Genomic DNA, 12,956 nt, shown 5'->3' on the forward strand with positions numbered 1-12,956 from the left:
GAAATATAGCCTCCATTTTTTTCATTTATCCTGGCAGACGGACAAAAAATAATAGTTATTGAATTATACAGATATCATCTGAATCGAACATCCGGGTACTGTTTTCAAAGACCACGCACGGCTTTAACACTTATCTCTGGAATTTTACAGATTTGGGACCCAAAGAAAAAAAACCTGTTGCACACTCCCAGCATTAATTCGCGACCTTCAACGTAAAATTTGAAGGAAACAAAATGGCGGACTTAAAGAGACGGCGGATCTCCGTGATCCAAAAACAAGATAGTAAATAAATTGTTCATTAGGGCTGAATTATTTGGTAGAAAGATGTTTTTGCTGATAACTATTGAATTTTTAACAAAATATTTGTTGTTTATTGAATGTGTGAGCTAACGGTCTCATATAACTGAATAAAAGGGCGTTTTTATATCATTTGGAATCCCGAATTAAAGCAGTTTAGATAGAGTAAGCATGAAGTAACGTGCCTACAAAATCATGTAAGTATTTATTTGATTGAATGGTCAGTAATTACAAAATATTAAAAATGGGAATAAGAACTATGTGTATGTTTCGGAGAAATAAGGGTTTTTTTTTAAATATTCTGTAGACATTAGACAGACAATGCAAACTTTTCATTTTCTAAATTTTCACTGGCCTATTCGAAATATATGTTATAGCTTTAACAAGAATTCAATACGGTTTATTTTCGGCAAACACTTGCAGAATTGATTTTATGGTTCTGTAAATACCGCCATATTGGATTTGCATTCATTCAATTCCATTGCCTAAAAGGCAAAATCGTTTTATGACCGTTAAGAAGAAAAAAAAATCTTGACCTACATATGATAAATGTTATAAATCGTAACTGAGAGAATATCATTGGCATTTTTACCATTTTATTTATAATCAAAGCGGTTATTACATAGTACATTCAGTGGAAGGGGGGGGGGGGGTGCTGTGCCAACCCTAAAAATTCGTTACAAGCGATACGAAGGGAAATCACTAAATCAAAATAAATAGGGGAGATAATTGGCTCATCAAGCTTCTTTTTTTCATAAAAAAAATATCAATTTTCGAGTATTTTATTTATCAACTAAAAAAATTAAAGACCCCCCACCCCCGCATTTCCCCTGTACTAACTGTAGCCTGTTATGTTTTTTTCTGAACTTCAAAGAGCTATATCATTATTAACACCTTTGACATAAAAATCAAGCACTTGTTACGTATTGGTTTCTATTTGTGAAGATAGGTACATACATGCGCAGATCAGGGGGGGGGGGTGGAACTCACATTCTTAAAATTACATTATAGAATTACCAAAAATATGCCCCCGGCTAACTCAAATAAGGATCGGACCCCCCCCCCCCCGGAAATATATGGATCCGCGCAAAAGTACATGTAATCTTTAGGAGGGTTGGTGATCAACAGCACCACCATCAGATCCTCCCCCCTATTTATACTAGATATGATTTTTGGGAGTTGATTTTAATCAACTCTCCTATGCAGTTACTCTGGCAAACCGAAAGTGAAACAGTATTTGGACCTTAGCACAAATCATCACCGCTGACAAGACGTAGATTTTGAAAATAATGAATAAATTCGGTGTACTGTATGCTGTACCATTGTTTTTCAAAAGAAACGTATTTATAAATACCTTGAAAATAGTCAGATTTTATATAGTACGAACAATTTAATTGTTTTTTGTAGTTGCATGTATTCCTACGCCAGAGTTAAACATAGTCTCGTTCAACCAGACGCTCGGCTGTCTCCGTAAATCTCCGACAAGCAGAGAGTCTCTCTTGGTTGTCAGATATTAACGGAGACAGCCGAGAGTCTGGTTGAACGAGACTAGAGTTTAATGTTGCTTGGATCCAGACGTGTACAATTTTTAAAAAACATTTCGATTACTGATAAGCAGTTCGATGGAATTAATTCTATCTTTAAATATTACACAACATGATTCATACGGGGTTTTCTCGAAATTCTTGTCGGAAATGTGCGAAATTCAAATACAGATTAGAAACTACTTGCCAGGCAAAATAACATATAGTTAATATTAAAATTGATAATAATCAATAAAATCAACTCCCGACGGTACTTAAGTACTTTGATTTTATATCTATAAACTGTCATTTATTAAAGAAATAATCCATATATTTTAGTTCTGGGATTTGAACATTTTGCTATATCTTTATAAAGAGATCTCCTTCGTAAGGATATCAAAAGAGGCGTATCAACAGTATTGAATCATAATACAATCCGAAAGCTACTTCCTTTCTTACAGCTCACACACATCACTATGACGTTAATTTTTTTAACCAATCAAATAAAGCGTAACAACTATGCAGTATTGAATCACAATACAATCAGGACGTCATTTCCTTTAACACAGCACACATCCGCCACTGTGACGTTAAATTTGTTTGACCAATCAAATAAGGCGTAACAGCTAAATTTGAATCATGGTGCAATCTAAACGCTATATCCTTTAACACAGGTCACACCCACCTCGAACCAAGGAGAGCCTGCACCGTCATTTAATGACAACCCTCATAGACCGGTTTCTTGACGGAAGCAGAAAGGAGGGCCACAATTTCATTGCATGGAAGACCCACTTCAAGCGCTACTGCAACATGCCAGCCCAAGAGGACAAGGGCCTACGCTCAGACTTCAGCTATCTGGAGAGGCGGGGCTTATTGTCTGTGGGCCGCTACAGCATCCTCAATAAGATCTTCCAGAAGTTCGACCCTCGGGCCGTCAGTTTCATCAACAAGGTCTCAGAAGAAATGGCTGCCTTGCCATCGGAGAATAGGATAGGTGAATTAACACAGAGTTTTACTTATAAAAATATGATACTTTCTCAATTTCTCTTTCCATTGTTATCTTCTCAGAACTCTCGAACTCTCTCTCTCTCTCTCTCTCTCTCTCTCTCTCTCTCTCTCTCTCTCTCTCTCGTAGTCATGTAGTAGCAGAAGCTATGAATGAAATGAAGTAGTAGAAGAACAGTTTAGTATTATTTAAAGTAGATGTGATTCGTTTTCATTGAATATTTCGCAAAAAAAAGACGACAACCCTAAAAATCGATGCATATATACTTCCGGTCGAAAAAGCAGTAGAAAGGGCATTATGGGAGATCCTCCATGACACTGTTACATACATAGAGTCAACGCCGGATCCCATTGCTACTACAGACGAAACCATTGAGCTGTTAAACAGCAATTCCACCGGGGGAAGCAAGAAAAAACCAAAACTCAAAAACCTTATAGACAAATCAGTCAAACTGATAAAAGAACTGCGTGACGAAAAAGGGTCACCCAATCAAGTCAGCTATGACGTCATCAAAGCCATATTTCATCTGTATCAAAAAATGCGAAAAACGAACCACCTCAAAGGTTTGAAGGTCGGACCCAAGGGCAACTTCACATTGCTGGCGGACTTTTCGACCGAAGTTGACCTCAAGAGCTGCCTTACTGAAGGCACAATGAAGACTTTGAAGAACGACGTGTCTGATTTTTTTGCTTCAAGTTACAACTGGCTCGGAATCGACATGAAGTACGGAAAGGTCATTGTAGAGGTCAAAGAGGTGAAGGCCACGGAAGTCAAGGCGAAACTCAAACCAAGTAGTAAGCTTTAATCTTTGATCATACCATGTCTTATGTTTTTGGACTCAAAGTTTCACTGATCCTTTGCCATTAAATTTTTCATCCATATCAAACATTTACGCGTGACATATTATGATATTTTCCATTCACACAAATAATTGGTTGAATATTATTTATCAATTATTAATCATTTAATATTTATTCGTTTGATGAGATATCGACGCTTCTGATTGGTCGAAAAATTTCTTTGATACCTGCATCAATAAAAATTTTGCCGGATCTACTTTTCTCAACTGTTCTGATCTTACACTATTTATAGAACGGGTATTTCCAACATAAACACTGTCAACAAAGTGTAAAGTTGTGTCTGTTTTATTGTCAGCAAACAAAATTGAACTTTATAAACATAAAAACTTGAAAGTCTAACCTTCAAAAATAAACAAAACACAATATCTTATTCACGAAATAGAAAATTAAGCGTCTTCTCACGATTTCGTCTGCTTGAGATCAATCAACATGCATTACTGCGAGGCTGGCTGTTCCTTTTCCAGAATAATTATAACGAACATATAGGCCCATTCACTTTCACGGTAACACTGCTGTTCAAATTTGGTAACGATGATTTTAAAATTTACACAGTACCCTACATGATCGGTCATCAGAAATTCAGAATAAGCATCGTTATGAGTACAATGCATCAACTCCTTCGGCGCATTCCAAGCGGCAGAAACTAGTATACCATTTAAAAGTACATCACTGGCTTTATAGTTACCACAGCGTTTACAAAAGTCGCTTATACATACTATTCTTTGTCGACATATCAACTATTTTCGTCCACGATCGCCTCTCCTTGAATGTCCAGTTGCATTTTCCACCGATCTCACATGAAAACTTGTTTTATTACGAATTTTTCTGCACAGTGAATAATATCATAAGCTATCGCATGTATTTTCCTTACGTTTTCAATCCAGTCGGTTGAGATTTTAACTCACTATTTGTGTTTAATCCATTAAATTCAGTACAATAGCTCTGCATCAGCTGAAGGCGCATCCATTTTGAATATTGTTGCTGTTGTTGTTTTGTATTCATACGCGCCGCTTTATTTACATTATATACATTTTGAATCAATAACACTTCACATTTTTTTATTTAAAAATGTTATATTAAATGATAAGAAATGAAAATAATAATTTTTCTATTGATCGACGTATCAAAGAAAAAATTGACCGGAAAACTTTTTCATCAATGCGCTACGCGCATTGATGAAGTTTTCCGGTCAATTTTTTCTTTGATACGTCGATCAATAGAAAAATTATTATCTTCATTTCTTAAATCAATCTCCTGTTTGATATGCTTTAAACCTCGGGGGCGGATAAAAGGTGTGTTCCCGTTTTGCACACATTTGATAATTGAGTATAGAACAATAGGTGTGATTTGTGTTGTGATAGCAATTATAGTCTGTTTTCAGTCAAAGATTTTACCTGGATTTTTATCTGTGTTTTATCAGCGCCTTTACGATGAAACAAGAAGAATATAGATATTTTGTTGTGTTTTAGGTATGATAACAAATAACTATCACTATTTTTTCATTTGATAAAAAAAAGATAATGATATGTTTAGTCTTAAATTTCCAATCACTGATCATCTTCACAAAGTCAAGACGTTGTGAAGATGATGTGGTACACCGTGTCTCTTTTTACATCTTGGTTGCAAAATGTGTAAAACGCATGTTTATAATTAGTTGATTGGTATCAACAAAAAAATATTATGAAAGGAAACAGATCTTTCTCACAAAATATTTCAATTTTTGAAGTAGCGGCTTTGACAGTAGTTCTTATGATATCACCGCTTTAGTATATATTGCGGATCACTTTCTGATTTTTCACATCAGTAGCTAAATACATGAAGGACAAAAATTTCCGACAAAAATAATAATTTTGATATTGATTCGATAAGTTCTTATGACGTCACCGCTTTAGTATATATTGCGGGTCACTTTTATGTTTTTTTCCAAATCGGTAGCTAAAAACATGATTGTCATATCATCATACAGTTTGTCTATTGTCTTCGAATATTCAAGCCACAGCATAAATGAAAAATATTTAGCAGCGTTTTCACTAGACACATTTCCTCAATTTATGTCAGCAATAATTGAATATTAAAATTCAATGTAAATGTACTTTTATGCAATTTATATTGTAACATAAAATAGATGTAAATATCAATTGGGAGTACATGCATATGTTTTACTTAATATTTCATTGTCAATAGCCCTCACAGGAACTGTGATATAGACTATAGCAATTATGCAATTAACTCACCTGGTCAAATTCCCGTTTCGCACACATTTTTTCGATACTTAATTTTCAAATGTGTGCAAAACGGGAACAAATAAAAATATCCTTGGGGTCCAAGAGAGGATTTAGTTTGCCTTGGATGGGGATGGGGAAGGGCTTCAATTAAAACATATTTCTGTAAATCTACATTGTTAAATTAATATTAATATAAAGTAAGATTTTCAGGAGGGAGGAACAGACTCCCTGATCCCTTCTAGATTCGAACTTGATCTTCATGTGGTTAATTCCATTGCAGCTATCCCACTAGACATTAGGACCCCGGAGAGAAAAATCCCCGTGCCCACCTTACACGAGATCTGTCACCTGACCTTTGTTCTCCCTGACCTACTTTGGGCCAGCGACTCCGAGGGCACCATCATTCTCGTCAACCCCCAGGGTGAGGTTTTAGACACGCTGAACACGCAGTCCCATGAATGCGGGAAACACGCCGTCACCAACACGGGTGAACTCCTTTACTTAGATCACGGCTGCGTGATGAGGCACGTGATCGGTCACGGCTCCAAACCGCTCGTGACGGAGATCACGTTCGGCGGATGGTGGGAGTGGTCGATTTTCTGCAGTCACCAAAATGGCGACATATTCGTTGGGATGACAGACGAGAATTTAGATCACGGGAGAGTCGTACGATTCAATAAGCTCGGGAAACTGATGCAGACGATAGAATACGATGATCGTAACAAACTCCTGTACAGCGTGCCGAGGTATATTGTGGAAAACGTAAACCGTGACGTATGCACGTCGGATAACGCTGGAATCGTGGTGGTGGATAAAACAGGAAAACATCGCTTCACGTACGACCTGAAAGTCCCTCACGGTCTGTGCGTGAACTCTCATGGACATATCATTGCGTGCAACTGGACGTCCGCCATTCACGTCATCAACCATAACGGGCACCTGCTTTGCATCATGGGAGTGGAAACAAGAGACGTCATTTCCCTTTCTATTGATGAGGAGGACAATCTGTACGCTGGGTCTGATTCCTCAAATGTTGTCAGTGTGTATAAGGTTTCCCTTGAAAAGATGTTTAGGAAATGAAAACATCCGAAAAGAGGGGAATCAATTTCTGCTTCTGTCTCCGCTTCTTAATACCGTGTTCAAAGAACGCTGAATTTCTTCTAATGATCAGAGAGGGGAGTGTTTATTAGTTGATATTTACATTTTTAACTGTCTTTGTCTGTGATAATATTACGAATCAATTTTGGAGCCAGTGGCCAAATAATTTAATAAAAGATGAGCGACACAAAATGGTCGTGTCTTAAATGCATAGCACACGCCACATGAAAAAAAGTGGTCTTAAAATGTTGTTTGAAAGTGTAGAAATTGAAAAAATATAAATATTAGTCATTAGAAATTACTTCTCAAATATTATTTTGATTAGTTCGGATAGGGTGTGGTCAAGTCTATCATAAAGTTCTGCAATTCTTTATTCCTTAAATGGTTACATGTAAAAGAGTACGGCCGAAGTAAACAAACACTAGTTTCATGTTCTTTTATAGAATATTTTAGTTCAAGAGACATTATATGGACTATATAAGGAAATTATTAATAATAATTAAAGTTCGTGGTTTAAAATTTTAGAACTTGGAGTTTGTTTACTTAAAATTCATTTTGCACGTACTGTAATAATTAAATCTGTATCAGACTATAAGATTAGTTTGATTTTTTTTTTCTAGCACATAACCGGATACATTAATTTAAACAGTATTTCATTCAACAGCCATTTACGCCACAAACTGTAATTTGACCTTTAAGTTTACAGCAGGTAGGGGATTACTTTTGTATTATTTTGTAACGTAACATAATACGACAAAGAAGAAAACAAGTTATCCATGTATGTAAAAAGATAAGTGTTTCAATCTATGATACAGATGGTGCAAAAATGGTCATAAATACTTTCGTCTTACCTTCGTCTATTCTGAGGAAAATGTCGTGATGGGAAAGATTTTAACATCAACCAGCTTCCAGTTTCTTCGATCAATATTTTTTATGTAAACATTATTTGATTCAAAATAGTATATTGAATTGTTTTAGGCAGCAGGCACAGGCTATTTCTCTCCCTAAACTATGTTTAACTTTGTGATACTCATAGCGAAGAAAAAAACTCTTGACTTTTCATATTTGTGCACGAAGTTTAAGTTTTATTATCGCTTTAACAAACAACTAACCATGTAGTTGAGATGTGATAAATTTAAAGTAGGTCGAATATTAACCTTTTATGATTGGTAAGGTTGAAACAGGTCGATATTAGGCCGTAATAGTAAAAAGAGGGGGGATACTGCCCCATTCACTATCAGACTGATGATTTGTAAATCATGTTTAAAGTTGGTTCTCTAAGGTACATTTTATAGGTGTATTTTTACTTGATCAACCCTTCAATACTCTTGCCAACAGTGTAAAACTTGTTAATCATTTAAGATTGAAATATTTCTACGCAGAGAAATTTTTTTTTTTGGCTCTCTCTCTCTCTCTCTCTCTCTCTCTCTCTCTCTCTCTCTCTCTCTCTCTCTCTCTCTGCTGTTAGTTATTACAATTACTAACACTTCTTGTTCAATTATTATTTGATCGTTTGAAGAAAATCAAAGGGATTTTTTCATAGCATTTTTACATTTTTTAATTTTTTTAAGCCATTATTTTTGCTCTAATGGCAAATTGTTTAAATTGACAAGGGGTAAACATTTTTGATGTGATATACTATTTCTTTGGGAGCTATCCAAGTCACGCACAATTATCCGTCCTCAATGGCTATCCATTTTGTTGTGCAGACATCGTATCGCACCTGGAAACTTATTGTGGTAGGTGTCAAAACTATTGTGGCATTATAGTGCATCTTACTGAAGTTTTAATTTTTTTTTAACAAAAGTTATTTCCATTTGATTTTAGTTTAAGCATTTTTAGCTCACCTGACCTGAAAGCTCAAGTGAGCTATTCTGATCACATTTTGTCTGTCGTCCGTCTGTCTGTCCGTCTGTCTCTCTGTCTATAAACTTTTCACATTTTCAACATCTTCTCAAGAACCACTGAGCCAATTTCAACCAAACTTGGCACAAAGCATTCTAAGCCTAAGGGAATTCAAAGTTGTGAAAATTAAGGATCATGCCTCTTTGCAAAGGGAGATAATTAGGAATTATTGAAAAATTTCGAGAAATTTTCAAAAATCTTCTTCTCACGAACCATAACACCAGGAAAGCTGAAACTTGTATGGAAGCATTCTCAGATAGTGAAGATTCACAGTTGTGAAAATCATGACCCCCAGGGATAGGGTGGGGCCACATTGGGGGGTCGAAGTTTAACATACGAATATATAGAGTAAATCTTTAAAAATCTTCTTCTCAGAAACTAATCAGCCAGGAATGCTGAAACTTGTGTGGAAGCATCCTCAGGTAGTGTAGATTCAAAGTTGTGAAAATAATGATACCCCCGGGAGTAGGGTGGGCCACAATGGATGGGGGGGGGGGTCAAAGTTTTACACAGGAATATGTAGAGTAAATCTTTAAAAATCTTCTCAGAAACTAATCAGCCAGATGATTCTTTATAATTGTTAAGACTTTGGCCCCAGGACAATTCTTTGTAAAATAGATTTTATTTATACAGGATCTACATGTATTATTGTACATTGTCCAGATAGATTGTATTATGACTCCATTAAGCTGATTTTATCATACCTATTGTTCCTCAGGTGAGCGATGTGGCTCATGGGCCTCTGTTTATCTTATTACCAAACTGCATTTTTTTAAAAGGAAACACAGAATACTAAAATAAAAGAAAATTACCATTTTTATTAAAAGTTTTGTTTATTAAAACAAATAAATCAAACTTCTCGCACATTTCATTACATAGTCTGAGACGTGTATCTTAACGTGTTGTGCTACAATGTACAATCTCTTCAAGCGACGGAAAACACCTTGGGCGCGTTTGATTGAACTGACTCTAGTAACTCGAGGGTTATGTTGGTGCATGCGCAAAGGCTGGACTCTATGAATGTGAATAAAACGACAAGTGTTGCTCTATTGTTAAAATTGGCGAATAAGTTTTCTCCTCTCAGCTGACCCAAGGCTAACTGTCTTAGATTTACATAAATTTAAATAATTTTAGAGTACTTACCATTACAAGTTTAAAGGGGCATGGTCACAATTTTGGTACAAAATCATTTTTTTCGATTATAATGTTTACAATGCTTCAGTAAGGCATTTTTAACAGGCAACCAAAATTTGAGTGTCATTCGTTGAGTTATAATCAAGTTATAGAGCTTAAAATTCTTCGCAATGTAAACAAAGCTTTCATTTCTTTGGCCCTCTGAGACGTTTTACCATCCAACACATGACAGTCCTTTGTTGGTTTGTTTGTCAGCGACCACTACAATAAATACAGAAAACGCTCTAGATACCCAATTGTTTTATACAATGATAGGGATTGGACAAAAAACAGACAAGAAATGATTTAAATGAAAAAAAAGAAGGTAAAAAAAATTCTCCATACCCCTCCCCAATTTAATGAAAAACAACACAAAAACAATTAACGCCATACAATACACAAATTGTTAATGAATTTGTTTAACTAATCTAAATGATAAGGTTAACCACCCCCCCCCCCCTCCACCCCAACCCCTTTCGTACACAGAACAAGTATCTTACAATGTTACATTGCACTCAGTTTATTTACATTGTGTGTCACGAATTACTCAAATCTTATATATGTACATTTGTAATATTCTTTTCTTGAACGGCGCTTTTAAAACTGTCACCATATACACGTTTTTCACAGCACAGAGATAACGACGTCATGGACGTGTATATATCTGTATGTTCGGTATGTTTGAAGTTTCAAGAGTCCAAGAATTTACTAGTCCAAATTACTTACAAGTAATTCTTCCTGAAACATCCACGCCTCTTTTCGTTTGAGGTTACAAGACCAATATTTCTTTCATAATTAATAATTTACTGTTACTATTGAGTGACTTTTTCTAGGTGTGTTAATCCCCCTTAAAACTTAGCGAAACTTTTAGGAATTGTACCTTACACCTATTCTAAATGTCTGTCAAATTTGAATTAAGATAAACAATATTAAAAGAAAGTTATAATATCCGGCGGCATGAAATCTTTTTTCCGAGAAAAGAAATGTCGACGCTTTGATACTTGTGTCCAATGAATTAATGCTGGACTTACACTTAAAATCTGTGTTTCCATTGTTATCAAACTGTGAAGGTACCGAATGAATTCCTAAGAAGGATAACTCTTGGTTTTTTTACGCACAAGGTTTATTTGAATTAATTTCGCACTGTACGTTTCTCAGGACTTGGACTCTCCGTGGTTATAATAGACAAATCAGCAGCAATTAATCGTTTCTGACAGCATGCAGTTCAAAACAACAGGAGAACGTATATCAGTTGGGTAATTGATTAATTTAAACATATTTTATTGAGTAATCAAATGGATTAGGCAACAGGCAAAGTTTATATATAAACCCTCTCCAAATTACAAAGTCAAGAAGTGGTGTTATAAAATAATCATAGAATATAGTATATAGTATAATTTACCAGTTTACAGAGTGATATATTATTGATATTTTATGTATACAAGACAAAGGATAATTGGATAATAAATAATAAGCTTTACTTTTGTCATATGATTATAAATTGTAAGTTAATTTGTTGTTTAGCATATACATGACACATTCATTCCTACATTTATAAACCCATCACCTCATTCTTTCATACCGACAGACAGACATAGAATATTGGTGTCATGATCCAGCCCATTTGAGAGAAACAGTGATTAAAAAAAGAACTAATAAGTAAAAAAAAAAAAAAAAAAAGTTGGTTAACTGGGAGTCTAGGTCACCTTCCAATCAACATGTTTAAATATTTTCAAACAGATGTTTCAAAATTCGATTTCTTCAATGAAATCTTAAATTAAATTAGCGAATTATTTTTACACACAATTACCACTGTGCGATATAGAATTCAGAGATGAAAAAACCGTTGCTATGGCAACGAGCTGAAAATTAAGGAAAATACTATTGTTTTAAGGCATTTGTTAATAAGTATTACTCATATAAATAATTGCCGTTGCTATGGACTTTGCAAAAAGTAAACATTTTTGTGTGCTCTTCTACGATGAATATTTCTAGTAGGTGAATTTTTACAGATACCAACAAAAATCTCTAAAATCAGGAAAACCAGCCTATCGAAATAACTATTAATTTTTACCATTGTTTGCCCTTTTTTCATTTTATGACCTTTTTACCAGAGCAATAGATGTCAATTTTCATACATAAAATTTATATTGCATTATAATTGATAGGGATGCTAAATATAAACAGTTACCTATTTTGGCTAATTAAACAACGAAGAAAATCAATTTTAATAGTTTTTTAAAAAGATTTCCACCGTACCATAATATTTTTAAAAAACTGGTAGGTGGAACAATACTCCACGTGAAGACCGCAAGTGCGGCTAATGTGAAGCCAATCAAATTTGCGATGAATTTCATTATGTTTTAGAATGTAGTGCACTGTCACCTGTAAGAAAAAAATTGTTTAGTAATTATTATCTTAAAAACCCAAACATTTTAAAATTTAGAACACTTATGTCATCTTCAAATCATATAATACTTATAAAAATGTGTACTTTAATTAGAAAAATATTTGATTTGGTCGGTCATCCTTGGTCACGATTTTTGTCCAAAATTATTATCCCGATTTTAATAATTACAATGCTTCAGTGATGCATTCTTAATATGCAAACAAAATTTGAGTGTCTTTGTTGTGTTATTGAAGCGAGTTACAGAGCTTACAATTCATTGACATGTAAACAATGCTTTTGTGTACATTTTGAATGTTGAAGTGAAAATTTCAAATTTAGACCTAAAATGAATGTGTTAAACGTTAGGAGGTGTTTATATATGCTTCAAATGAATGAGAAGATATAGAAAAATCACCTTGAATAAGGGTTTTAATTGATAAATTGAACCTATGTAAACAAAAACAGGGCACGAGCCTTGTT

General features: G+C 34.7%; 1 protein-coding gene across 1 annotated transcript; it reads left to right on the forward strand.

Annotated features, from left to right (window-relative positions):
* Positions 1–337: 337 nt before the first annotated feature.
* On the forward strand, positions 338–8,328 carry LOC128171808 (uncharacterized). Its single transcript, XM_052837594.1, has 4 exons — positions 338–494; positions 2,495–2,814; positions 3,054–3,620; positions 6,192–8,328. Coding segments are annotated over exons 1-4 (1,689 nt in total). The 5' UTR covers positions 338–492; the 3' UTR covers positions 6,992–8,328.
* The last annotated feature ends 4,628 nt before the right edge of the window (positions 8,329–12,956 follow it).

The sequence above is a fragment of the Crassostrea angulata genome, chromosome 2 (genome assembly GCF_025612915.1).
Source record: "Crassostrea angulata isolate pt1a10 chromosome 2, ASM2561291v2, whole genome shotgun sequence".
Lineage (NCBI taxonomy): Eukaryota > Metazoa > Mollusca > Bivalvia > Ostreida > Ostreidae > Magallana > Magallana angulata.

What these genes read in the sequence shown, in the direction of transcription:
- LOC128171808 (XM_052837594.1), top strand. An exon ending in GCCATCGGAGAATAGGATAG is followed by an intron (nt 2,815 to 3,053) that starts GTGAATTAACAC and finishes GAATATTTCGCA; the next exon opens with AAAAAAAGACGACAACCCTA. An exon ending in GGCGAAACTCAAACCAAGTA is followed by an intron (nt 3,621 to 6,191) that starts GTAAGCTTTAAT and finishes ATTCCATTGCAG; the next exon opens with CTATCCCACTAGACATTAGG.